The 27360-nt window shown below is 36.2% G+C and overlaps 10 protein-coding genes across 10 annotated transcripts; 7 read left to right on the plus strand and 3 right to left on the minus strand.

The window, feature by feature from the left end:
• Positions 1-187: 187 nt before the first annotated feature.
• On the plus strand, positions 188-2321 carry EV154DRAFT_523946 (uncharacterized protein). The gene has a single exon (XM_051603158.1). The coding sequence runs from the start codon at positions 208-210 to the stop codon at positions 2257-2259; it is 2052 nt and encodes a 683-aa protein (XP_051453020.1). The 5' UTR covers positions 188-207; the 3' UTR covers positions 2260-2321.
• Positions 2322-3009: 688 nt separating this feature from the next.
• EV154DRAFT_575676 (uncharacterized protein) lies at positions 3010-4215 on the plus strand (the record flags this gene model as incomplete). The annotated part of the gene is made up of 2 exons (XM_051606459.1): positions 3010-3191; positions 3978-4215. The coding sequence occupies 2 exons, from the start codon at positions 3010-3012 to the stop codon at positions 4213-4215; spliced, it is 420 nt and encodes a 139-aa protein (XP_051453021.1).
• Positions 4216-5093: 878 nt separating this feature from the next.
• EV154DRAFT_568480 (uncharacterized protein) lies at positions 5094-7665 on the plus strand (the record flags this gene model as incomplete). Its single annotated transcript, XM_051606078.1, has 3 exons — positions 5094-5295; positions 6301-6486; positions 7520-7665. 3 exons carry the CDS (start codon positions 5094-5096, stop codon positions 7663-7665), a joined length of 534 nt encoding a protein of 177 aa, XP_051453022.1.
• Positions 7666-9730: 2065 nt separating this feature from the next.
• EV154DRAFT_428823 (uncharacterized protein) lies at positions 9731-9937 on the plus strand (the record flags this gene model as incomplete). Its single annotated transcript, XM_051596437.1, has 1 exon — positions 9731-9937. The coding sequence occupies one exon, from the start codon at positions 9731-9733 to the stop codon at positions 9935-9937; it is 207 nt and encodes a 68-aa protein (XP_051453023.1).
• A 636-nt stretch (positions 9938-10573) lies between these two features.
• On the plus strand, positions 10574-12736 carry EV154DRAFT_523950 (uncharacterized protein). The gene has a single exon (XM_051603159.1). It carries the CDS (start codon positions 10605-10607, stop codon positions 12444-12446), a length of 1842 nt encoding a protein of 613 aa, XP_051453024.1. The 5' UTR covers positions 10574-10604; the 3' UTR covers positions 12447-12736.
• Positions 12737-14088: 1352 nt separating this feature from the next.
• EV154DRAFT_555296 (uncharacterized protein) lies at positions 14089-15009 on the plus strand. Its single transcript, XM_051605264.1, has 4 exons — positions 14089-14258; positions 14307-14575; positions 14655-14790; positions 14842-15009. Exons 1-3 carry the CDS (start codon positions 14148-14150, stop codon positions 14767-14769), a joined length of 495 nt encoding a protein of 164 aa, XP_051453025.1. The 5' UTR covers positions 14089-14147; the 3' UTR covers positions 14770-14790; positions 14842-15009.
• A 185-nt stretch (positions 15010-15194) lies between these two features.
• Positions 15195-16449, minus strand: EV154DRAFT_540093 (uncharacterized protein; the record flags this gene model as incomplete). The annotated part of the gene is made up of 4 exons (XM_051604398.1): positions 15195-15745; positions 15805-15975; positions 16044-16273; positions 16334-16449. 4 exons carry the CDS (start codon positions 16447-16449, stop codon positions 15195-15197), a joined length of 1068 nt encoding a protein of 355 aa, XP_051453026.1.
• Positions 16450-17236: 787 nt separating this feature from the next.
• EV154DRAFT_428893 (uncharacterized protein) lies at positions 17237-17954 on the minus strand (the record flags this gene model as incomplete). The annotated part of the gene is made up of 3 exons (XM_051596440.1): positions 17237-17450; positions 17505-17803; positions 17859-17954. The coding sequence occupies 3 exons, from the start codon at positions 17952-17954 to the stop codon at positions 17237-17239; spliced, it is 609 nt and encodes a 202-aa protein (XP_051453027.1).
• Positions 17955-18074: 120 nt separating this feature from the next.
• EV154DRAFT_450712 (Nin one binding Zn-ribbon like-domain-containing protein) lies at positions 18075-19784 on the plus strand. Its single transcript, XM_051597215.1, has 4 exons — positions 18075-18371; positions 18432-18562; positions 18629-19269; positions 19327-19784. The coding sequence occupies exons 1-4, from the start codon at positions 18122-18124 to the stop codon at positions 19736-19738; spliced, it is 1434 nt and encodes a 477-aa protein (XP_051453028.1). The 5' UTR covers positions 18075-18121; the 3' UTR covers positions 19739-19784.
• Positions 19785-19851: 67 nt separating this feature from the next.
• On the minus strand, positions 19852-27171 carry EV154DRAFT_568486 (uncharacterized protein; the record flags this gene model as incomplete). The annotated part of the gene is made up of 10 exons (XM_051606079.1): positions 19852-20133; positions 20195-21450; positions 21522-25040; positions 25112-25136; positions 25202-25915; positions 25976-26056; positions 26130-26536; positions 26592-26744; positions 26820-26998; positions 27056-27171. 10 exons carry the CDS (start codon positions 27169-27171, stop codon positions 19852-19854), a joined length of 6732 nt encoding a protein of 2243 aa, XP_051453029.1.
• Between the last annotated feature and the right edge of the window lie 189 nt (positions 27172-27360).

Consider the following 27360-nt stretch of genomic DNA (forward strand, 5'->3'; position numbering starts at 1 on the left):
TTGATACCTGCTAGTAAAAATGACAGTTATCACAACAAGCGTGATTCCATTGCTTAAAACACGGAATATATATTTTTAAAGCATGGCAGTCTGGGAATTGGACTGATAAATTGAGACCCGATTTTACAATAAAATAAATAAAAAAAAAAGATAGATAAAATGGAAAATAGCTTTTTTTCTTTCCTTTTTTTTTTTTTTTTCTTTTAAATGTCACAAAAAGTCCAGGTACCATATGTCGATGACGAGGATTCCTCTGGTGATGAAGGGCTTACTTGGAGAGACACTTCGTTAGCACAAGGCATTGCAACAGCTCAACGTCAACCCGTCAGAACGTTTGGTACTCCACCTAGTAGCACTACACCTTTGGTATCGACGACAACATCACCACAACGACCTACTTTCCAAGATGTATCCACAGGTTCTGATTACGTTCACCGTAATCCTGACAATTACTGGGTTTTACCCGCTCACTGCAATCCCAGAGACATTTTAGGAAACAGATACAAGTCGCGATCCAACGAAATTCAAAAGGCAACCGGTTCATTCATTGAATTCAACGAGAGATTAAACCAAATTGACATTTGGGGTGACAATGAAGCTGTAGACAAAGCAAAGTCTTATTTGGACATGATTGTCTCTCGTATTTCCGAAAAGGATACCAGCCTTCAACGTAAAACTCAAAAGTGGGGCAAACCCGACCGCGAATTGACACCCAGAGAAAAAAAGCGTGCCGAAAAGAGACAGGCCAGATTGGATGAAGAAAAGGCATACCAAGGTTTGCCTGCCATCGCTCAAAGCTATTTTGGCGTCTTTCCTTTACCCGATGAGTCCCTACCCATTGTCAAATTACTCGGTGAAAATGAATCCTATTTGAACCAAATTCGTGCTGATTGTAAGGCATTTTTGTGGTATGAACTCCCTTCCAATACCATTCGCATTGCCGCAGACGCGTCGGAAAGTGTCAATGCTGCTAGTAAACGTATTCGTAACTGGTACATTCGTTGTTCGAGAAAACCCGAGGGCGGTACTCTTCGTTTAATGCAACAACCTAAACATGAGCTCAAGATCAGTTTTGAAGCATTACCCCAAGGTTTCCTTACCTATCAATATACCGACCCCGAAAGAGAGAGTATGATGATGGAGAGACACCGTATTTTAAACAGTACTAGTACGGGTATCGTAGGTCAATTGAATGATTTGATTACCTTATCAGAAGAACACACTCCTGGCCAACTATCCGCTGTGGCATCCACATTGAACGAACGTAATAAGGTTTTGATTGATCAATATCTGTCAAAAGGATTAGAAAGCATGCGTTTGAATGATTGGAACCTCCGTATGAAGATTCGCTATGGACAGATTTGTTTGATCGATTACCCCAAGAAGGATAATCAATTCATGTCGATCGAAATGCTCAGTGACAAGATTTTCCGAAAGCCTCTCTTCAAATCTGCTTTGGCTCCTTGTATCAGCAAAACTAAAAGTGGACTCAACTCTCTTTTTGACTACCTTGGTGAACACGCTGTTGAATTCTCAGATAACCCAAGAACTTCCTTCTCCATCAGTGCCAAACAATATCCTACAGCACCACCTCCCCGTGTCTCTGGTCAACGCGATCCTCCTCGTGGAGAAATGTGGGATACTGTGATGGACATTTCTTTTACGGATGATGGACATAGAAGATTATGGAATACAATGACAGACTGTAATGATCTTGTTGATATCAATTGTGCTGATCTCGAAAGTCACTACTCGTGGGATTTAAGATTACAACATGCACGTCGACTTCCAAACGATGATATCAATTCACCTCATGAAAAATTCTCGCATGCACTTCGTGTCAGTTCTTCTAATCGTCTTATCATGGTCACCTCCAACGATTATCAACCTCAGATTGTCACCCAAAAGACGAAATGGAGATATAGTTGGAACGACTATGTTGTGGAAATCTGTAAGGATGAAATTTGGAATTTGAACAACGTCGAAAGAACGGATCACGAATTACCTTTGGATTTGACACCTACAGACCCTCATCGTACTTTATTTAAGGTTTCTCTCTATAAAGAAGCTTGGGTCAACCGTCTTGCTGAGAATTTGGATTTGAAAATTGGAGAGGCTCCAAGCTGGACATTACGCGATTTCTTTGCTTCAGAGACTGAAGATACCCGCACTCTTATGTGCACTGTGAAAAAATTTAGTGACATCCTTAATTCTTTGGTACCTTTATACTGGAAAAACGCGGAACAATCTTTGGTATAAACCACTTCTTTTTGGCTTGTATTTACTCTTTTTTTAATTAAATAAAAAAAACTGCATCATTATCAAATAAGACTTTTCAACAAATCATAGCCTCGCCAAGAGGGATGAGGCACCTTGTTTAATAAATCTCCCGGTGGCACCTCCGCAGTGAGATACAAATGTTTGCACATTAACTACCAAAATAGTTAGTCTAGGTTGAAGAGCCTATGTACGTGTTTATTTTCACAACGGAATCAATATGTTTATATAAAAGAAGATATGCAAAAATTATCTTTCTTTCTTTTTTTTCTTTTTTGATTCTGCAATGAGCTACATTTACAATTGCGATGGTATCACAATTCAAGTTATCAGCTCAAGATTTTTTGGGTGGTGTATATGTGTAACCGGTCTAGACATCATCAGCTCTATTTAGGCTTATAACTTCGAATATATGTATGCCTATTGGCTTGTCAGTTACTACCATATGTGGCACTAGCCAATAATGACCTACCATAAGTTCATACAAAAAAAAAAAAAAAAAAAAAAAAGACTTCTACCATATATGGTACAACAAACATTTTCTAGCCAATAATGACTTCTCATAAAAAAATAAAAATACTAAAAAATAAAAACCTTATACCATAAAACAAACAAACAATACAATAATAAAAAAATAAAAATAAAGTATATAAAGAGAATATGATTTCTAGCCATTCATAATTCGATCAATAAATCAATTCATACAAATATCACTTTTACTTTTTATTATCAATGGCTGCAGTACAATGGGTTTATGCTAATGGCTCTAATTGGGTGCCACTTGATGTTACAACCCAGCAATTAATTGAACAACTCTGGTTTAACAATCGATCTGCTTGGATAGACTGTCGCACATTTTCTGGTCGGGCCTATGTTGACTTTGATGCCATGCAAATCTGCTTTAACAGCTTAGGGTACACCTTTGCCCGTCGCTGCTCAAGCTAAACCTGTCGTTGTGCTATTGTCATAATATGTCTATATATTTATACACAAACTAATATGCATTTATATTTCTCATCTATTGGCCTGTTACTATCATAGTATCATTGTCTATCAATCATAATGCATCTTTATATATATCCTTCAAATAAACTTTAAGTTATCACATAAAAACATGTAGAAAGCCTTAAGAAACGCATTGGCAATGTTGGTATAACTTAATGCCTTTATCTTGAAATCATTCAATTTGAAATTTGTACCTAATTTTTTGTGCCTGTAGGACAAATCTAAAGAGTTACACCAAAAGACCTGTCTATCCATCTGTCTACTTGAAATTGTCCAGACACTATTCCGTCATAACTCTTTTAGACAATTATTATATCATCGTCAATGAATCACGTCTTTTGATATTCCAAAAATATATTTTGATAATTGTTAAAAACTATCTACGCCACCTCTCGGAAGGACTGTAATGAGGTTTTAAAAACTTTCATGAGGTAATCTTAACACGTTACCATTATGAACTGATTAGGAAAAAAGGGGGAGTGGCCAAAAGTACGCTGTCCCACCTAAGCTCAGCATTATTTTATCCTCTTTTTAGTCATCGTCCAAAAATGGTAAAATTTGTCCCCCTTTATTGTACACCTAATGGCTGCACGGTACAAGTGCAGGGCTCAGATCTAGAAATCAGAAATTATTACATAAACCAGGCATATTCTATGGGAGTTCTTTTTAAAAGATCAATAAAATCTTTAAGATAGTCTTATACATTACATTCTAAATTCTATCATCATGGCCACTGTACAATGGATTTACGCTAATGGTTCTTCTTGGGTTTCTCTTGATATCACTGCACAACAGCAAATTGAACAACTCTGGTCAAATCATAGCTCTTCTTGGATAAATTGTCGCACATTTCCCGGTGGAGCCTATGTTGACTTTGAATCTATGGAGATCAAGTTCAATAATTATGGCAACGCTAGTGCTCGCCGCTGCTAAACTGTGAAAATTGTCATCACTCTACTGTTACAACTGCACATAATGTCTATATTACAATTCACTTTTATTTCTCGTGTATATTACACCTTCATTTATATACAATTCTATACCCTCTATGTCCTTAAAACTAAACAATAAACTCTTATGCTATGCTTGATAAACATTTAATATTACTTTTACTTCTTGAGTTGTATTTGGTTAAATAGTATTGTGTGTGTGTACTAGTGTGTACCAGTCAAAAAAAATTATCGTGACTAACTGTATGTAAGATGGCCATGTACCTTTCATACGGTAGATATCAGTGAGTTATGCTGATCTTTTCATTTATTTTAAAGGTGGCGTGTATGCTTTAGAAAACTATGCCATCATACTGTCAAAATTTCAAATAGTACACTGTAACACTTGATGTAACATATTTACGTAATGCACCTCCAACAAAAAAATATTCAGAGCGTAACTTGCTACATGATATCATTTTTTAAATGGCTCCAGATCTATAAATAAATAATTGTTTTATCATATGTGTGCCTGCCACACAATGGGCAGCGCCACCTCTCGGGAAGAGTCATAACAAAAATTGAACAATCTTTGACGGGTAGATTTTGTTAGGTTACTAGTCTCTTTCGGAAGGGAAAGGAAAAATACTAAATATAGGTTCGTGTTACTATACCGGAAACGGGGCTTTTTATTTGCTTCTATAAAAGGCGTTTTATGGTCAAGCTATAGAATTCTTTGAAATAGGCCGCACAAGATCTTTGCTCAAGCCAAATGTACATTTTTTTGTATATATATATGGGTAAGATTCATGTCTTATTTTTTGAGATAAAAACAACTTCAAGATATCCTTTCACATTATCTAAACAAAAAAAAATATTAACATGGCTACTGTACAATGGATTTACGCCAATGGCTCTGAATGGGTATCTCTTGATATTACAGCTCAACAACAAATTGAACAACTTTGGGCACACCACAGCTCTGCTTGGATCAACTGCCGTACTTTTCCTGGTGGTGCCTATGTTGACTTTGATGTCATGGAGATTAAGTTCCAGGATTATGGTTATGCTATTGCTCGCCGCTGTTAAAACTCTATCTGTTAATACTCTATCAAATTGGACATGCATTTGCATTTTCATATGCATCTTGAATATGATCGCCCGTACATATGATCTACCTTACATATTGTTTATATTTTTTTAATTTTAAATCCACTACTCTATTTTGCTGACTTTAAATACAATTTATGCCCCTTTATGCTCTTTTTATAAATAAAATACTTTTATGCTACAAAAACATGACATTTATATATTTCTGATTCACTTATGCTCGCGTTTAGCTATTGCTGTTTAATGCAGATCAGTTCAAGTAATTAAACTAGATTTACGATAAATTTATTTTATATATCTAAGAAATATGTAAACGCAACGGTTTTTGACCGATATCAAAGCTTCACAAACGGATCGACCTCTGTTCAATTAACCCAGCCTTGAAAAACTTACTATAATATTCTTATTGATTTTTTGCCCAAGAAGTCTTTTCTTAGCTATTAGTAGCTTCTTGTACCATTCACATTGGCAATTGAAAAGCGTCATGCTGTAGTCTCACTGCGGCATGTTTACGTAATTTGTGTAATGCCTTATAGCTATCACTTAGTATGCAAAATCATCATCCGAAATGACTCATCTCTTCTGCGCCTAAAAATATATCATGTTTTAAAAATCTCTGTTGGCCACAAAATAACTACGCCACGTTTCGGAAGAATTGAAAGGATAATTGAACAATTGTTGTTGATGAGTCTTTTGTTATGTTACCATTGATTTTTTTCAGATCTTCATATTTACTGAATTAGGCAAAGCCCAAAAAGGCATGCTTAGCTTTTGGTGGTACAAGCCTTTATTTGGTATTTTTCAATCATAAAAAATTACTTGTAGAGGGGCCACACAAGCTATGGCTCAGACCTAGAATCCAGAATACTTTAGTATATAAAGTTGGCATAAAAGACGGTTTCTTTTTTTTTTCGAAAAAGCAACAAGTTCAACTTTATCTTTTACATAACTTAATTAACAAATATTATCATGGCTGCAGTACAATGGATTTACGCTAATGGCTCTAACTGGGTTACTCTTGACATTACGGGTCAACAACAAATTGAACAACTTTGGTCAAATCACAGCTCTGCCTGGATTAACTGTCGCACATTTCCTGGTGGCGCCTATGTTGACTTTGACTCCATGGAAATCAAATTCAACAATTATGGTTACGCTATTGCTCGTCGATGCTAAAGCTAAACCCCCCATATCTTTACTACCCTAGCTGGATTATTATTTTTCTTATGATGTAATCTGCTGTACATACTGTTTATATATTTTTTCACACATATGTCTTATTTTCGAATTTATGCCCCTTAACTATGTATTTTTAATAAAAGAAAAAAAAATTATGCTATCTACAAAAAACCGTATCTATGTTCTTTATATAATCAAATTTTATCATTTATAGCAGCTATTATAACACGTATAAAATTTTTATTTTCATATACGTCAATGGTTAATCTTGTATGATTCACTCAAAATATTTGCTTTTAATTACATGTTGGATATCGCCCATACCAATTTTTTCATATCTCTTAGTTAAAATATCTAATATTCTTTTTCCCATTATATAACGTTCTTAAAGTTCTTGCGCGGATATGTTATATGCTATTTTAAAAAAATTGTATCCACAAAGAATTATTTTTACAACGCTGTCAAATTCAGGACGATTTATGGTAGCACCCGGTAAGACTTGGTTTATAGTTGATCCGCCTATGTATATCGCTTCAGCAACCAACGATCTAGACATGTCATTTGAAATGACGCACTCTCGGTGCTATTAATAAATTTATCATAATCATCTGTTATCGTTGTAATTGAGTCCAGCTCTCGGAAAGATGGCGACGAAGTTTGCAAAACCTTTGACGGGCGGATCTCGTTAGGTTACTAGTCTCTTTATTCGGAAGCAAAGAAAAAATACCAAATATAGGTTGTCCAACCCAAAAGCTCAGCAGCCTTTTTTAATTTAATCCAATTTTGGTAGTTTTTAAATTCAAAAACAGACCTTGACTTTGCCACATAATTTAGAGGCTCAAGCCCCAGAACAATACTTCATTTGTATATAAAGTAGACATAAATCATGGAGCTTTTTTAGAACAATAAATACTTTAAAGACATTCTTCTTTTGTATAACTTATAAAATCTTATTATCATGGCTGCTGTACAATGGATTTACGCTAATGGCTCTAACTGGGTTACTCTTGACATTACAGGTCAACAACAAATTGAACAACTTTGGTCAAATCACAGCTCTGCCTGGATTAACTGTCGCACATTTCCTGGTGGCGCCTATGTTGACTTTGACTCCATGGAAATCAAATTCAACAATTACGGTTACGCTATTGCTCGTCGCTGCTAAGATTAAATCTCGGTCTTTCTAATGCTACTAGTGTGTACCCTATTTGTCTGCGCTATAGTCTCTTTTACCAACTGTACACATGTATATAAATGTATATACTTATTATGATTTGTACCAAATTTTTGTATACAACCTTTATGCCCCTTATGAACTTTTTCAAATAAATTGACAACTTTTATGCCTATATATTACGCTCTTGTTTTTAATGCTGTTTGTGAGTCTAAACCTACTTTTGATACTAAGTACATGTATCAGATCTATCTTTGCTAATACCTTATACAAGTTTCTTTTTTCATCTATTGTCAATAAGTTGATCACATTAAGAATAATATACGTTTTAAAGTTTCCCAAAACCTTGAGTTCTGTATTGCAGAAAATTAAGTTTATTCGTGTAGTTTATTATGTATCTGCCCATCTTGAGCTTTATTAGAAGTACTGTTAAGTTTAACATTTACCGTATCATGCTTACATAATATCTAGACTATACTAAATGGCTTTATGATATCATTTTGAGTGGTTTTCTATTCAATTCCAAATATATCTAAAGCCCTATCATCAATAATTGCCACATAATGACTCGCGCCACACCTCCGATAGAGTCATAACGGAAGTTAAACGACATTTGACGGGTAGATTTGGTTAGGTTACTAGTTTGTTTCGGAAGGGAAAGGAAAACTACTAAACATAGGTTCGTGTTACTATACCGGAAACGGGGCTTTTTGTTTGCCTCTAAATATGGTGTTTACTGGAAGGGCTCTGGGATTCCTTAAATCAGACCGCACAAGACCTTTGCTCAAGCCAAGAATATAACTTTTTCGTATATATAATGAGTAACATTGAGGACCCTTTTTTTGGATAATTACAATTTGAAAACCTTCTTTCATATTTTTTATCAATTTTATCAACATGGCTGCTGTACAATGGATCTATGCCAATGGCTCTGAATGGGTATCTCTTGATATTACAGCTCAGCAACAGATTGAACAGCTCTGGTCAAACAATGTTTCTGCTTGGATCAATTGTCGTACATTTCCTGGTGGCGCCTATGTTGACTTTGACACTATGCAAATAAGATTCAATAACTATGGTTACACCTTTGCTCGTCGTTATTCAAACTAGTTTTGGTTGTCTTCAAGCAGAATCTAATGATCGTTTATTAACCAATTAGACCATCTCTTCCAATATCATCTTCATCATTATTAGCATCATTTGCATTTTTATTTATACTATCATTTTCTCTACCACCATCTCTCGAGCAAAGTGCATAAACCAATGTCACTGTACATTTATAATTTCAATATATCCTGTTTTTTATAATAAACTATTTTTTCACCACTTAATATTAAACCTGAAGTGTTGTACCCTTTTAAAATATAAGTTACCATTTAAATACCCTTCGTTTCTAATTTCTTATAAGTTATTTAAGTCAATCACTGTAAAATGACTAAATAAGTTAATAATTTTACCCTATCACTTTTTAGTTTTAAGTACCCCTATCAACTTACTAGAGAGTAATTTCTTCAATGTAATTATCGGTATTATTGAGCTTATTCTTATATTTTGGTTATCATGCAGAGCTGTCATTATAAGGTACAACAAGACGTAATTATATTTACGCGATACAATTTCGAGGCCTTTTAACCAACCCGGTTAACAAATCTGTATAACACATACTCTAAAATTTAAATATATCTATTAATACAGCATTGTCATTAGCCACAATCTACTCACCAGTTATTTTTATAAAGGTAATAGCGTTTTGACGCTAATTTCATAAGGTATTTTTTACAGGGTCATCAGTCTCATTATCGGGTGGATGAAAAATGCCGGATTTGTCTTGTACCACTTCAGCTTAGCAGAATCGTTTGAGGCACTTTCTAAAGTCGGTAAGCGGGAATACAAGAATGGGCCGTTGAATTACTCGAAAGGGACCGTTCAAGGTCATGGCTCAAGCCCAAAAGTCAAATTTTTCAATATAAAATGAAGCGAAATTGTGGGTAAGTTTCCATATTATTACAAAGATACAAATATCTTTCTTTATATATCGTATTTTGAATATACTATAATGGCAGTACAATGGGTTTACGCTAATGGCTCTTCTTGGGTATCTCTTGATATCACTGCACAACAGCAAATTGAACAACTCTGGTATAACAATACCTCTGCTTGGATTGATTGTCGCACATTCCCCGGTGGGGCATATGTCGACTTTGACAATATGCAAATCAAATTTAACAATTACGGTTATGCAATTGCTCGCCGCTCAAACTAGCCCTGTTTTAATGGTATCATTGGCACATATATCAGTGCCTTAAGTGTATGCCATGTACATATGCACTATTTATTCCTTTTACTATTCTGCCTGACCGTCTAAATTTTGTCGTTCCCCAGTCAAGCCTGGTGTTCGTCTTATACATTTATACATACATATATCATCCTTCCTTTATAATGTCTCTTGTAAATAAAAATAATTCGGCATTAATTTAATACACATTGATATGACTTTTCATAATTATGTATATGAAGATAGAGTCTCTGATTATAAAGGAGCTGAAATCAATGAGAGCATTTTTGAGTAAGGAAAAGTTTATATGTATAACCTAAAAAGTAGATGATGGGTGCAAAAAGTTACTGAAAAGTCAATGAATCCGGACAGCTAAAATCGATGCTTTCGCGTTACAACTGAAAGTACTAACTTAAGAGTGATTGCTCTTGTTGGCCTTAATCAGACACTTGATCAAATCTTCTGACAGAATATTTTGTGTTAAATTTTCTAAATGATAGTAACATCAATATAAAAAACGTATTAGACTTTTCATGATAAACAGAGTGGTTTCAGGAGTTTTAGTATTTTTTTTTATATATCAATTTTTAGATGAAAATGGTCGGTGGCTGATTTTCGATTACCCTATTTCTTTTACCCTTTACAACTTTTGCTCATGACCTTTCAAGAACTTCCAACGGAAATTGCTTCTATAGTATTTCATTTTCTACCTGGACCATTAGCATACCAAAGTATTTTTGTGTGCAAGTCATGGCACCTACACGCCACCCGAGCTTACTACAGTACATTATCGCTTTCTACCGAAAGTTGTGAACGTCTTCAAGTGTCTTTACAAAACAATTGGGTGACATTTCGTGCTGGCAAATGGACTAAAGTTCTCAGAATTTACAAAAAGTACGAATATTCTAGGGAGAATGTCGTAAAGAGAATGGGGCCTGAAGAATTTACACTGTTGTTATCTCATTTGCCGAATTTAACAACAATTGACCTTACATCTAGTCAGAATGTTTCCTACTACGTAAAGTTATTACACGACGTGGAAACAGTTTACCTGCAAAATATTCAAGAGATATGTCTCGGGAGTTATATGCGTGATAGTAGAAGGGACTTATTTCCTTTATTTTATAAGTTTCGGAAAACACTCACACTTCTGGAGATGGAGTACGAGTATATCAAACTTGATAAAGAAAACATATATGGGTTGTCTTTACTTGTCAATTTTACATCTCTGTCGCGTCTTGTTATCTACAGCTATTCCACTAGTAATCTATCGGTTACTGATATCCTAAATAACTGTCCCAATATTGTCAGTTTGGATTTCAGTAGCTATTACGCAGTGCCTGATTCTGTTTACAATCTGGTGACAAATATGAAACAAACAAAACTGAAAAATATTAAGCTTGCTATTCCAACACTTACGAAGTCGTGTATGAATTACCTCAGTCGCTGTTTGGTACTTGACAAATTGGAAACTTTTAATATCAATTTAACTGAAGAAGAAATGTACGGAATGTTAAATCGAGAGGGCATAGATAATGTTTTGAAAATGGCCAGGCAACTAAGCTCTGTCAAAAATATTAAACTTTATGCCAATCCAGAAAACGATGGGACCTTCGAATTACCCAACCCAGAAGACAGAATGACTATATTGTATTCGTTAATCCATGCACTACAAGGAAACCGAGTGATGAATTGTTTTGCGACTTACTCTGACAGTAAGCCATTAGAATTCTCGATTAGCATTTCTAACGGAGAAAAATTGAATTTTTTATACGGCATATCTCGAAGCGATTATACTCCAGACTACGAAAATAGATCACTATCCATAAATGAGTTTCCAATTCCAGATAAAAATGTATCCATAATTGGGCCTGACATCATCAATAAGTTACTGTTCATTATCGTACACCCGACAGAAATATTCGCGCCAAATTTTCTTCAGTACGTGGTTCTCAATTGCCCTCATGCGTCATCATTGACGATTACGAGTTGGAATAATCATAGCTCTTATGAAGTGGAGGCTGAAAAAGATACAGCAAAAATAGTATTGAAGGCGTCAATTATGCCATCACAAGAGGTTCTGGGTTTATTATCCTCCTTTTTACCAGAAGCCAAAAAATTTAAAATCGAAACGCCAAGAGGTTGCGATCAGTTTGTTGCAGACAAATTTACTATTGATTTTACTATATTTCGTTTCTTGGAGAAGCTCACTATTAACGTCCATAATAGTCAGCATACGGTACAAATTGCGTTTGTAAGCATGAGATTTGCTGATGACGACACTATTGATACTTATAAAATCACACCTGTGAACGGCCCTAACTCTGGTTTCAAGTTATTACCAGTCAATGAGCGTGAATACAGCAATTCTTCCAAAGGATCATTAATTATAAATTTACATCGAATTGAAACTGTTAAATTCAAATCTGAACTATTTCGAAAACCTATTGCCACGTTCCGTTTTGGGGAGTTAATCTCTTCAAGTAAAGATAAATAACCCCACGTGTTTGATCTATACAAGACCCAAATAAACCAAAATCCACTGTGTAGTTCTATTGAGTCAATTCTCTTGAATAGCAATAAACCGAAACAAAAGTGCTCTTTTACAAATTAATATTACGTCTTTCTCAACTTTAGTCTCCGTGTAATCGAGTATTTTTTTAAGTTATGGAGAAAAAGGTATAAAATAATGTTAAATAATCCATGTTTCTAATAAACCAAGTTGCTCAAACTTATTTGGGTTGCACGATATATTAAGTATATCTTTGATTTGCGTGGCTATAGTAATTATATGATTTAAACTTTTGTTAATTTTCATATACTCTTTTATGAAACAAAATGGGGTAACAATTGAAATATGGAAGAAGCAGAGTTCCCCACAAAGCCCTATATACCCTGATATGAACATAAGAGAAATAGGCCTAGGGTGGAGCACCCTGTCTCTCTATCACTCGTCTTTATCAAAGAACATAAAAAACATACAATCAATCATTGTGAAATATATAATTTCTATTATTTTCCTACAGCATATGTAATTTTTTTTTTTTTTCACGTCTAAATTTTATATCATGAGATGAAATATTGAATCTTTAACACTTTCTGTATATTAAAATAAATGGGCACTGGAAACGGGAATAGTGGTAAAAAGGGTGCTCATCAATGGAGACAATAATCTTTTGTGTAGGATAATTACAAGACGAGATCGTTTGTGGAAAGAAAATATGTAATATTAATCACTGGATGACTTCCAAAACGCAGAATAGAATTAAGTAGACTGGACTTAATTTTTTGGGTTGTGTAACGCGTAATTAACCTTAAATTTTACAGCTTAAATTTTTAATGTTAATTCGACCCCCCTATTCCCCTGAATTAAAAAAGAATTAACAAAAAAATCATATTTCTATTAAATAATTTGTTTCTGATAAACGCTAATAATATTCAGGTAATAAATATGAGATCTATGGATAATATTTATCAAAACAGTTTATTTATTCGGCTCTTTTACGCTTCTAAGAACCGTCTTTTTTGCCCTTTTAGAAGTAACAGTGAGTTGCTACTGTGCATATAAAAATGATGGGTTTTAGTGCGAATTGAAGGAGCATCATTGATAATAGTTAAACTATCTTGGTTACCGGTGTCTGGATGTATCCAGACATCATTGCCATCTGATAATGTAGCTGTTTAGGTAGAGTTTTGCATGTATGGTACGAGTCAAAAAAGTTAATTCTATTTTCAGTGTTTTGAAACTAAAGCAAGATTAACTTGGAAAATCAAATGCCCGAAGCTAATTCTATTCTATTTAATTCTATTCTGCAGATTGAAATATCTTCTTTGATTTTAAAATGTCGATCTTTTTTTAAAAAGTAATATTCTAATCAATTGACAGTAAAAAGCTTAACTTTATATGCCACGTAGTTTAAACACGTGCTTTGACATCATTATGACGTATTTTATGTACTTTCTACTTCATACTACGGATGAAGACCAAGAAATAAATCTACAAGGTGAAAAAAATTTGTCTTTTTTAAGAAAAGAATCTTCTTTTCGCCCATCATCTGACTAGATCACACGACCAAAAATGATCATAGACTCTGTTATAAGGTCCGTTCGGTTTATCATCTTTTCTGGCCAAAAATTATAAAAAAGGGATTATACTTGCCAAGCTTTCACTTTTTTCTCATCTTAATTATTTTTCATAATGACTCTATATAAGTTTACTATACACTGTGATGAAACCAGGGTTAAAGACCATTCTATTGAAGTACTCACAGCATGGAATGGTTTTCTATTTTATGATTTAAAGTTTAAGGTAAATGATAATAATCACATAAATATAATACTAATATGACTTGTATAGATCCGTACGAGCTCTAACCTGTCTGATAATGAATTTACTCTTTTTTATAAAGACGGCAAAAATAATATGATTATTGTCAGATCAAGCCAAGATCTCATGGTCCCTTTAAAAAAAATGGATCCCAAAAGCCCCTTAGTTTTAACAATGGTTTTAGATAAGATAAAACCTGCAGCTCGTCCAACTCTTAAGATAGCCACTATTGCTCCTAGTAGAATAAATCTGCTACAGTTAAATGAAACTTGTCAAAAATGCTTACGGCCGATTAGAAGGTAAGACTAAACAGGCATTTTACTGATGGATTAATTTTTTTTTTTTTTTTTTTTTTTTTTTTTTTTTTTTTGCAAACAGCCAGAGACAGCGTTGTTTTTCGGCCCTAAACTATAATACCCTAAACTATAATAGAAGAACTGTGCCTCAACCTTTTTGCGTTCCAAAACCAAAGGCACACAGACGCATACAATGAAAGGAAACTGGTTATTATAAGGTGAGTTACAATAGCTTTATGATTTAGACATGGCAATAATCTTTGTATTAGTGCGACAAATGTTTCAATTGCATCATATTTTTAAAATGTTTGACCCGTCTTCAGCGCCGTCATGACAAAACCCATACTCTTACCATAATTTAATGCACATTATGTAGATGTCATCAGCCTTAATGGCTGTGCCACGTACATATCCTTGTCTATGACATTATAATAAAGTCAATGTTTTGTAATTAAAATTTGATATAGAATAAGGAGTTAGGAAAAAGATGAAGTAAAACGAGAAATTTAAAAGTAATAGGATTTTTTTTAAAAAAAGGGATTTATTATACAATGAAAGAAGAAATAATGTGGTTATGGTATGTAATTTCTCCCAACTTTCTCTCTAATTCTGTTCGTACTATTTAAGCTCTGGCAGCAGCCAACTTTTCCTTGTACAAGTTTTCGGCACCAACCCAGACAGGAGATTCTGAGCGATTCTTCAAAGCCAACATAGTGGGTAAAAGATCGTGGGAGAACATATCTGAGCTTTCTCTAGGTAAAAGGGTGGGTAAATGATCAATAGAGCAGACCTCAAGAGGGTAAGGGTTAGATGTGGTAACAGGAACAGTAGGCTTGTCGAAGGTGGTGTTGATTGAGTAGACAGGAATAGGGTTGTTGGGGTTGGTGGTGTCACAAGAAACGTCACAAATAATTGAGAGCTTACGATCACCATCGATCAATTCTTGAGTGATAAAAGGAGGAATCTTTTGGTTGAGATAGATACAGTTGACAAAGATATCAGATTGAATAATTTCAGGGAAAGGACCGCCTCTCTTAGTCTCGTTAATATCCCACTTGATAATATTTTCTTCGGGGATACCGGCCTTACGAGCGAAATCACAGGCACCAGTACCGCAACGACCCAAGGCACCAATAACCATGACTGTGGGAAATTCATTGTTGTTCAAAGCGACTAAAAAAATAAACTTCGTTAATGAAAGCCCTGGTTACAATATATACATAATTACTTACCAGCTGCACTCAAGCGATCCTTAGTGTAAGAGACCAAAGCATCTTCGTTAGGATAAGGAGTCAAGGCACCGTACTTTTCACCACTGTTGGTCTTTTGATGACACCAAACATCAATGCTGACAGCAGCACCGGCGAAACCGGCCATATAACCAAAAGCAGCAACACGACGACCTATAAACAACAAACAAAAGCCTGTTTAGTTTCACTTCGTCTCGCTTTTCTCCCCTTTTTTTACTTACCGTTTGAATCGTTCAAGAATTCGAGATCGAGAATGGTACCGTTACCGGCATCGAAACGATGTAATAACTCCTTCCATCCACCTTGTGTCTTGAAACAATGGGCAAAGAAGATATGGGTATGGTGCAAAGGAGAGTCATCATTCTCGGGAAGCTCCTTCAAACCAACAATATAAGCATCAGCAGGAGCGTCCGTCTTCCAACTAAGCTTTTCGACAAGAGGACAGCCGACCCTAATATTGAAACCATGATTAATAAAAACGAAAAATAATAGAATATGATGGCTACTTTACTTGACATATTCCTCATCATCAAAGATTCGTAAATCAGAACGTTCAACAGTGATCTTGAAGCCGGCATCCAACAAGAGCTTGGCAGTGGCAGGAGTCAATGCAGCTCTATGTTCCATAGGCTTAGTTTCGGCACGAAGCCAGAGGTGGGGAGTAGTAGTCATGGTCATGATAAATAGTTTTTTTTTTTTTAGTAAAAGCAAAAGCAATGAGGAAGTGTGGGAAGAAGAAATTCATCTCACTATTTATACTAAATGGTGAGAGCAGTTCCCGTAATAGAAAAAAAATAAGATGGATAAAGATGTGACTTTATTAAGAAAAGCAACTTGTTTATGGCATAAGGTTTAGTTTAATCTCAGCGGAATTGCCTTTTTTAGACAAATCTAGTTGATGGAAGGAACTGAAATGATTGTGGGGTTAAATGATTGTGAAATGTCTTAAAAACAGCCCACTTACAGAGAATTCAACAAAGTTATCCGCAGAAACTGGATCCATCAGTTTTATCTATTAAATTTTCAAAATTAATACCATGTGCTTATTTTTCAGAGATCCTTACAATAAGTCGTAAAGCTCCACTTTGATGAATCTCCACAGAGACTTCATATGATAAAGCCAATGATTTCTTGCACATGATTAAATGTGAATAAATGTAACTAAAGCAAATCCATCGGTCAATCAATCAATCAATCAAAAAAAAAAAAATCTTAAAAAAATCTCCAAAAAAAAAAAAGATTATCGTTTGTGTAACTTACGTGACTGAAACCCTGTGGCGGCACGAGAATTTCGAAATTAAGTCCGAGCCTTTTGGAATTTCTGAATTTTGCATTCCACTGGCTCCTTGACCTATTAACTGAAATGCCACATCCTCAGGCGATAATGACATTTGTACGATTTCAGTAGTGTCTTCTAAGTCTTCCAAGGCATCTTTAAACCATTTTGTCTAGCATTGTACCAAAATTTAGTTAAGACAATGAGAGTTAGAAGTTTTGTATTTACAGGAATAACAATTAGTTGCACTGGATCTTGTGTTTCATCGAACTTTAACTCTTCACTCTCCTCTTCTCGCTCAAATGGTACTATTGTGCATTGTACGAACTGGTTTGTTTCTTTGATCGAACGTCTATAAATGGGAACACTATTCATATGTGGGTCTCAAATTACATATTTAAATTACCTTAAACCGAGAAGGGATCCTGCACCATCATATGTCATCTCACAATAATCAGATTCATCACCCAACTTTATTATATTTTCTACGGGCTTACTTTCATATGGCCCGAAAGAAAGTGGCATAACCGCAGTAATACTATCGATTAAAGAGTTTATAGACAAACCAAAGATAGGCATAACCACATCGTCTCTAATTCTGAAGGTCTGGAATGATCCACGCAAAATATAAGCTACTGCCTTTACTGAACGAGAATGTTCAACTGTTAAAATGATGCCTTCACCCGAAATATAACAGGACACATTCTAACAGATTGATGTCAGTAATCGTATTCAGGGAGAGTTTTTTCAATATTATTACGTCTGTAATGTGAACAGATTTTAATGTTAATAACAAACTTTCAATGCTTTTAATGACACAGTAAAAATTCGCGGAATGATCTACTTGAAACTGCATGCTAATTTGCGATTGTGCTTTCAGCTTGAAGAAGGTGAGAATTCGTTTTGCATAGTACAGGCACCGTGACGGGTTTGCTGTGACTAGTCTTTCCAAACCTTTCTTCGTTAAACTTTTTAGTGATTTTTTTTTTTTTTTTAGATCTTTTTGATTAAACCTTTCATATAATGTCAGAATCTTTGGAGATCGTCTCAAAGGAGACAGTAAATCAAGCATCCGCTTCAAACATTTTAAAATGTCTCGTTATTGATACCAATGCCATTATCAACGGTACCTCTCTCAGAAACATGGCCGAAGAATTTTATACTTGTCCCGAAGTTTTGTACGAATTGCGTAGTGCTCATTCCAAGGAGTTCTTATCTAGATTACCTTTCGAGTTAAAGATCTTGAACCCTACCGAAGAAGCTATGAAGACAGGTAAAGGAAAAATTGCGTTTACACAAAAAAAGCTATATATACTGACAGCTTTTTAAACAGTGATTGAATTCTCCAAGAAGACAGGTGATTTCGGTGTACTTTCTACTCCTGATTTAAAGGTTCTTGCTCTTACCTTGACACTTGAATTGAGAGAAAACGGTGATGAAAATATCCGTAAAGAACCTCTTAAAGTAAGTTTATGTAATCAGGGGAGGAGGATATGAGCATCGTCACTAAAAAGCAGATTCAATAAATAGTGTAGACCTAGTGGAGCTCTTCCTAGCGCACCTCCACCAATGTCTTTTTTCAAGAGACCTCAGTTAGAAAAGACATATGATGAAGACGGTTGGGAGATCGCAACAAACACAAAGAGAGCACCTGCCAAAAAGTATAACAACACTCCTAAAAAGTTGATTAAAAAACCTAAAGCACCTGTTGAGGAATTAGTTGAAGCCGTTGAGAAGATTGAGATTAAAGATGAAGAGAGTATTGAGTCTGCTCCTGCAAAGGAAGCTCCCGTCGTTGAAAAGTCCCCCGTTACCGAAGAGGCGCCTGTTACTGAAGAGACACCTGTTACTGAAGAGGCTCCTGTGACTGAAGAGGTAGCTCCCGTTTCTGCTGAAGCCGCTGCTATTCCTTTAACCGAAGAAGATGATGAGGATGATGACGAGGGAGGAGAATGGATTACACCTGATAACGTCGATGAATATAAAGCTGCTGAGATTGGTGTTACTGCCGATGAACTCCGTAAGAAGGCTGTTATGGCTGTCGGTTGTATGACTGCAGATTTCGCCATGCAAAACGTCTTATTACAAATGAACTTGAATTTGGTATCTGCTGGTGGTTATCGTGTCAAGAAAATCAGAAATTCAGTTATGAGATGCCATGCATGTTTCTTGTAAGTCGATACCATTGCCACTTTCGAAGCAAAAGCTAACTAATTTATCATTAATAGCGTATGTAATGACTTAGAAAAGAAGTTCTGCCCCAAGTGTGGTAATGCTACCCTTCAACGTGTTACTTGTAGTACAAACTCCAAGGGAGAAATCGCATATCATTTAAAGAAGAACTTCCAATACAGACTTCGTGGTAGTGTATATGATATTCCTCCTCCCAAGGGTGGCCGCAAAACCAATAATATCGTATTGAGAGAAGATCAACGTGATTATATGAAGGCTACCGAAAGAAAGACAAAGAAGCATGTCGTTGATATGTTTGATCCTGATTTCATTCCTTTGTATGGTAAATTAGATACCAAGGAGGTGACAAACAACATGCATGGTACTGATACCATTGGTTATGGCCGTAAAAACCCCAATTCTTCTAAAAAGAGAGTTGGTAAGAAGAAGAGAATTCATACCTTCTAAAATGTAACTACTTTTTTTTTTCATCTTACATACACACACCCTACCTTCTTTTTTTTATATATAAATAAATATAATTTTGTACAATTAATAATTTAATGTGGAATGATAAAATTTTATTTACAATTATGTGTTGATGTTTCGATAAATAAAGGTGATGAAGGGGCTGAAGATGCAGGTGTATCATAGTGTCTTTGGATGGCATGGCTCAAGTGACGAAGCGTCGCCGCTAAATCTTTGGGGATTAGAGGCTTTGTCAAGTAACCATCCATCCCTGCTTCAATGCAGATTTCCTTGGCAGATGCTTGAATATCAGCAGTTAATGCAACAATAGGTAATCGACTACCGGTTCCTAATTCGTGCGCTCTTATGCGTTTTGTAGCTTCTACACCATCGCACTAAAATATTTAAATTAGTATATCATTCAAGTTCGACCTGATGCATGTATGTTTATATTACCTTTGGCATATGATGATCAAAGAAGCCAATACAAAAATAGTTGGTTGGCCTTTCAAGCCATAGATTATATGCTTCTTCACCGTTATTCGCACTTTCAACCGAGAAACCCATTTTTTCAAGCTGCTTTCTCAGAAGCTTTTGAGCAACCATATTATCTTCTGCAATCAAAACAGGTTTTTCAGAGTACCAAGATAATTCCTCTTTATCGAAATAGTCTTTCATACGAGTGCCTAGGGGTGTTTGTAATTGGGGTATAGGAGAAACACGCTGCTGGTCCAACACCTGTTCAAGCAAACGGAGTAGCTTTGTTCGACGAACAGGTTTGGCCATCTTTACAAGACGGCCGCGACGATCTGACGAAGAATTGGTCGCTTCAGCAGCAAGTTTATGGCCTTCTGTTGATGGTGTGTACAACAATACAATATGTAATTCACACTCGGGATCGTCGTCAACGCTTTGAAGTTGATGTGCAATAAAGCTATTTGGCTTGGGTGGAATATCAAGAATCAAAATTGGGTGGTTTTCTTGTAAAGCTTGGGATACAGCTTGAGGGATATCTGTGGTGGGTTTAAGTTTGAAATCTGATAGTAACGATCTAACCATTTTGGAGTTAAGATCATTATGCGAAGCTAGCAAAATTTGTTGATTGCGTAAAGCAAAGCGAAGTGAAGCAGATTTAGAGATGATGTTGTCGTTTTGCGGACGTTTTGGCTCTTTGTGCACAATAACCGTGAACCAAAAGTTGGATCCCATGTCGGGTCGCGACTCTACACCGACATCTCCCATCATCAACTGGACCAATTGAAGACATATGGAGAGTCCCAAACCTGTACCGCCATACATGCGAGTTGTACTACCATCTACCTGAGAAAAGGGTTCAAAGAGTTGGCGCTGCTGATCAGGACGGATACCAATACCAGTATCAATCACTTCAAACTTCAAGCAAAGTAGATCTTCACTATTTGGAATTTCTTTTCCCACAGGGACCATATGAACCTTAATAACTACGCCGCCTTGGTGTGTAAATTTGATGGCATTGCCAAGTAAGTTGGTCAAAATCTGTCGTAAACGAGATGAATCAGCTACAACGCTTTTGGGAACGTCCGGGTCAACAATGTAGGCCAACTCAAGACCTTTACGGGCGGCCAAAGAACTCAGGATTTCAATTGTATCTGCTATTGCTTCTTCAATCACTAATGGACCCAGATCCATGACAACCTTGCCAGCTTCCAGCTTTGAGAAATTTAATAGATCATCTATATTAAATAAGGCAATTGTTTAGCTGATGTTTTAGAAAATGGAAATTAAAAGCAAAAGAGGAACTTACCAATGATCTTTAAAAGCATTTCGCAACTTTCTTTTGCTGTAAGAACGATATCTTGTTGTTCGGCATCCAATGCAGTTTCTGATAAAAGCGAAATCATACCATAGAAGCCGGAAAATGGCGTACGCAATTCATGGGACATGTTTGCTAAAAAGTCGGCCTTTAACTTCATGGCATGAAGAGCCGCTTCTTTGCTCTTTCTAGCTTCCTCTAACGCAGATTTTTGGTTTTCAATCATCTTGACATTGGCATAGGTAACCTTTTGAATGCTTTTGAATAATAAGGCATTTGTGACTGAGATACCGATTTGTTGAGATAAGAGGCGTAAAACCACTTCGTGGCGAGATGTTAACGAGCCAACGGCAGCTTCAATATAAATACAACCGACAACGGCAGCTTTGTGAACGATTGGGGTACAAATACATGATTTTGCTTGTGTAGTACAATCTGAAAATCTGGAATCTTGCTGAACATCCAATATGAAAAGAGATTCTTGAGAATGAATAGCGTACTGGGAAATACGAGTAACAATCGAATCGGCTTCTTCTGATAGAACCTTAGGCTTATTGAATATCTCGCAGCCATGCGTTTGAGAACCACATCCAACAATTAAAAATGACGTGTTTTCTTTGACAATTATCACGCCAGATTCGGCACCAGAATTTTCCAAAATGATACCCAGCATCTGCTTCATCAACAAATCGAAATTCATTTCGCTAGAAATGACTTGCGAACTCTTCAATATCGAAGCTAGATCCACCACATCTAGGGTTAAAAGAGTTTCTTCAGGTGTGCAAGACATGGCGTTACTGCTACTGTTGAATTGATCGTTGGTGTGAGCGAATGTGAAAGGGTCAGGTAATGTCAAATCACCGACAGAGTCTCGTTTTACTGATTCTGGATAAGTCTCTGTCTGAACGCTGGTACTTTTCTTGGCTGTATCAATAGAGGAACAGTGCAGTATGCTTTCGTGTCTCGCTTCAAGCTGTTTCGATTTTCCATACATGCCAATATGATTATAGCTATTGATGGACTTTTCGATCAAAACACAAGCGATAGTTTCGATTTCATGGCGAGTATAAAATTCACCTGCAAGTTCAAGTATAACAGCGGTTTCGATTGGCCATTTACCTTGCTTAGTTTGACGGATTGCAAGATCAAACAACTTTTGAGCTTTGAGTTGATCTCCTTCAAGACTGGCAATTTCTGCATCGATACATGAAATGAACATTTGGAGGTTGGCAGGATGGGAATTTTCGGCCCAGTCAGCTAAACGTGTACGTGATTTATCTACATCTCCCATCATTTCACGTCCAATTTCTTTCTTTCTAATCATTCGGATCAAGCTAATACACCTGAAAAAGAACATCAAATGAGTGTGTCGAGCAGAAGGTAGAGAATCTGCCATATGAATATGTTGATCACTAAGTTCTACGACGTCCTTATCGAATCCAAATAATCCGAGTATTACTGACTTCATGGAGTAATAATAATAAAGTTGGACATTGGCATCGGCATGATCTTTCTTGGCAGATTTGACAAACGCGAGTTCTTGAAATTCATTGTCATCGAAGACAGCACCTTCATCTAATCGTGTCTTTCCTTGCATTGCCAAGATGACGCGAATAATCGTGGTCGCTAAAATCGAAGTACCCACCGTTTCTCCAATCAAGTCAGTTTCTTCTAGACAGTTCTTTGCTTCTCTTAAATTGTCCGCCATATTTTCACCTGAGAGGAGGTTGCCAATCACCACATGCAAATGAGCAAATGTTGAATAAATGCGGTCGCCACCTAATAAACCTTGTTTCATTGCTAGACGTGACATGGGAATAGATTCTTGATACGGATATTTCCATGAGCTTAAGAATGCGGCATATAAATATCGAGCACGGCCGGATTCGGAGTTACCGCCATATGCATCACATAAAGCAACACCGATTGCGCCAATCTGTTCACCGAACTTGTAAGCCTTGAAAAGCTGCATTGCTGCAATACCGAAAAAAACAAATCCAACGCCAGTAGATGGTGTAGTTCCGTACTTCAAAGTCTTTGATAAAAATCGAGCTCCCACAGACAACATGGCTCTCATATCGTTTGTCCAGTAAGCCCAAAGGCACAACTCCTCCATGATAGAAAATCGAGTTCGAATAAGTCGACTGTCGCACACAGGTAGTTGCAATACCTTATCTAGACCCACTTGTAACACCTCTGTCTTCGTGGCTTTGTATAGGTTTTCCAGAGCCTTTTCTGATAAATACATTTGTATCTCATCCACGCCCAATTCCCGTAAACATTCCAGTAAAATGGGTGCACTTTCTTGGCTGCCCATACGAGACCAACGGTATCGATGTTGAATTCTATAAGCGGCAGCACGATCTATTGGTGATCGTGCATTGATTAGTATAGTGTTGATATAGGCTTTTGTGAGATCGTAATCCATGAACCAACTAATTTCAGCTAAACGAGTGTAGAGGTGGAGCGTTTCCTGATAGTTTCCATCCTCTCCATCTTGCCATGGATTGTCTATCGTGGTCAGTAATTTCTGGGCAGCATGGTAATAGGAAACTGCCAATTTGTGGGCTCCTGAATTGAAAGCTTTATCGCCGGCCTGCACAAGAATCTGACGATATGATTGTTTGATGCGGTAGTCCTTGATAAGGTGTATGGCTGCTTTCACATGATCGGCAACCCAAAATTTGTCTACGTTTTCTTTATACATAAAATGGTCTGCAATTCTCAAATGGAAAACGTCTTGAGTTTCAGGTGATGCCAGCATCATCGCAGCTTGGGAATATCTGTCATGAGTAAATCTAAATTCGGCGCCATTAAATGTTTGAATGAAGCCATGCTGGAGAGCGGATTGGAGTCCATTGATTGCATCATACTTGCGTCTTCCTAGCACTAATTCTTTTGATGAATTAATGGTTTCGTCCTCGTCGGTATCTTGATCACTTTCAAAATCATCGTCCATAATGTCGTCATTCTCCATCATTAGATTTCTAACTGTTTCATAATTGAAGATACTACCGATAAATGAGGCCCATTTGATGAATTTTCTACCGTCCCGCGGTAGCTCGTTCAATCGTCTAACAAGGAACTCGATATCTAAATCTCCGTCTGTGTCTTCATCCATTTCCAGCAACAGTTGTTTGTCAATTTCTTGCAGATTGTATTCCCAACGTGACTTTTCCCAGGTGAAGTAAATCACGTTCTTTTTTTCCAGGGTCATGAGTAGCTGGCATGCATAAAATGGGTTTCCGTGAGAGCGTTTATGAATAAAGTCGACTAATGGTGTCAACAATGCATAATCAATTTCTTCAATACGATGCATTGTGGTAGTAATGAGATCCATGAGGGCGGTTTGATCAAGGTTTTCGATTTTAACATAGCTTACAACTGAGTCATCATTCGATAGCAGCTTTGTGATTGAAGCGGTAACTTCATTTATTCTGTAGGTCAAGATGACCAAAAAATTGAGTTTAGCGGAAATCATGGATTCCAGCAATTCAATAGACGCTTCATCTAACAAAAAAAAAGGGTTGGTTGCACGAACGGAGGTTTAAGTAGAAATAAAAAAGGAAATATTATTGTACCTGCTTGATGTAGATCTTCCAGAAACTATATGACGTAACGATGTTAACATTTTCATTTTTTTGCAGAAAACAGATGAATGAAGAACTTACCAAGGTTACAAATTTAAAACTCACCATGACATGGAATATTTCAATAAATGCCGAATGGAACCTCATTTTAATTTCGCTACCGCTCATATCGAATTCACAGCCAGTTGAGCTATTACTGCTCTTATCATTTAAATTATTTGAAAATGAGGGTTGATCCAAAAATGAAGCTAATTCCGGGACGTTATCAACTATTAACGTCGGAAGCTGTGATATTGCTTCTGCACCAAGTTGTTCTTTTAACATGCGTGAAAACCGTTCGATTTCATGAGCTGGTTCGCCCAAAATATTCTTTAGGAATATGGACAAGCATCTCAAAAGACAACCATAAGGTGTGGGTTGTCGTGTATCAAACTTTGCGATTGCAATATATCCATACTCCCTAGCAAATTGCTGAACATTTCTAACCAAGGTTGATTTACCAACACCAGCATTTCCGTAAATTGCAATAATCTCTGTGGGCCTCTTTCGATGACAACTGTTATTTCGATTATTGTTCACACGAATATACGATTTATCTTCAGTTTTAAGGGAAGCTAATGTCGCAAGGGTTGTGTCTCCGTTGCGCCTTCGTACATTGGATCCACACATGTATGCTGTACGCCGAATAATTGCATTTATCAAAGTCAGCTCGCTAGAACGACCGAAACACCCATTATTTGGCAAGGTAAAAATACTTGCAATATCGTATTTGCCAAGAGTAAAAGGTGAAATAGACTTTATGGCTTGAAATGTGAGTTACAAAGCTGCAGATAAATTTCAATGATTAGCGTTTACCTTGTTTTTCCCAAGCTGCCTTTGGCATTCTTTTAAATCTTCTCTTAAACCATAGGCACTAGTGTATCTTTCGTCAGGAGACTAAACATTACAAAGGGGTGATGTCAATAAAAAAAAGAGAAAGCGGTAACCCATTATAGTAATGTTGACATACCTTATTAGTCAATTTTTCAATAATCATTGAAATGACTACTGGTGTTTCCGATCGAAAATGATGAACGGAAGGGAGTTTCTTGTTCAGCACATTATGAACAATTTCCATTGGACTGCCATTGTGGGCAAAAGGTAATGAATTGGTCAAAGCGACAAAGAAAGTAATACCGAGACTGTAAAGATCTGTACGATGATCGGGTTGAAATGTTGTTCTCCCTGTTTGTTCAGGCGACATATAAACCAACATTTGTAAAAAGTTGTTGGCGCCATTGCGATGAACTATCTTTCTCCACCCTTCTGATGTTAGACTCATTTCCAAGCTTTTGGATCCTGATCCAAAGTTCCAAATCTTAACGGTATCATCATTCGGCCATAAAAATGCGTTCAATTTAATTTCACCGTGAACAACTAAATAACCAAGTCAATTATTTATAACTTCTGTATAAAGCTAATTGCGTCTTACTTTGGTGTTTATGTATCATTTCTAGACAGTTACAGCACTGAATTGCAAAATCGAGAAATGTGTTTAATGAAAACGTGTGATCCAATTGTTGCTGATGATGTAATTCAGGAGTAGTTTTTATAGCTTGACATTTATCCAATCGATTATTGTTGCCTTTTTATAAAAAAAATAGGTATTAGCAAACTTCAATTCCAGCAACAAAAATAAATAACTATGACGACGATTTACCATAATCTTCGTATATAAATGTTATGAGTCCATTTGGTAAGGTGATTTTGTCTAAAGGTTTACATAACAATTCTTTGGCTGATGATTGACGATATAAACGTTGCACAATATGATATTCTCTTTCTAAACGCAGAGGCTGGTGTGACAATTTTGCTACAACTGGCAATTTATCTCGGTTTCTGTAAAATAATTAATTTCTACATTTTTTTTTTTTTTTTTTTTTTTTTTTTTTTTACCTTATTCCATGAGCAATGGCAATGTCGTCTACACCTTCAAGTAATGAAGGCAATTCAAAATGGTAACCAGTGACATTAAATGGGGTCTCCAGATCTGCAGAGTTGATGTTACTCATTGCGTAGAAGTAAAAGTAGAGAGGGAGATAAAAGGACAGGTAATATTTGATTTACTAATTTTTCAATATTTTTCCCCTTATGAATACACAAAAAGAGAAAGCAATGAGAAAAAAAAATCTTTCCCTGTATTTAGTTTTTTGAAAGACCGGCTTTACTTTTAAACATGGCGAATGAGGAGTTTATTTGAT

The sequence above is a fragment of the Mucor mucedo genome (assembly GCF_025094135.1).
Source record: "Mucor mucedo strain NRRL 3635 chromosome Unknown EV154scaffold_126, whole genome shotgun sequence".
Classification (NCBI taxonomy): domain Eukaryota; kingdom Fungi; phylum Mucoromycota; class Mucoromycetes; order Mucorales; family Mucoraceae; genus Mucor; species Mucor mucedo.

Coding starts and splice junctions, on each gene's coding strand:
- EV154DRAFT_523946 (XM_051603158.1), top strand. CDS start 208: ATGTCACAAAAAGTCCAGGTACCATATGTCGATGACGAGGATTCCTCT.
- EV154DRAFT_523950 (XM_051603159.1), top strand. CDS start 10,605: ATGACCTTTCAAGAACTTCCAACGGAAATTGCTTCTATAGTATTTCAT.
- EV154DRAFT_555296 (XM_051605264.1), top strand. CDS start 14,148: ATGACTCTATATAAGTTTACTATACACTGTGATGAAACCAGGGTTAAA. Junction 14,259..14,306: donor TTTATGATTTAAAGTTTAAG/GTAAATGATAAT, acceptor TGACTTGTATAG/ATCCGTACGAGCTCTAACCT. Junction 14,576..14,654: donor TGCTTACGGCCGATTAGAAG/GTAAGACTAAAC, acceptor TTTTGCAAACAG/CCAGAGACAGCGTTGTTTTT.
- EV154DRAFT_450712 (XM_051597215.1), top strand. CDS start 18,122: ATGTCAGAATCTTTGGAGATCGTCTCAAAGGAGACAGTAAATCAAGCA. Junction 18,563..18,628: donor TCCGTAAAGAACCTCTTAAA/GTAAGTTTATGT, acceptor TTCAATAAATAG/TGTAGACCTAGTGGAGCTCT. Junction 19,270..19,326: donor AGATGCCATGCATGTTTCTT/GTAAGTCGATAC, acceptor TATCATTAATAG/CGTATGTAATGACTTAGAAA.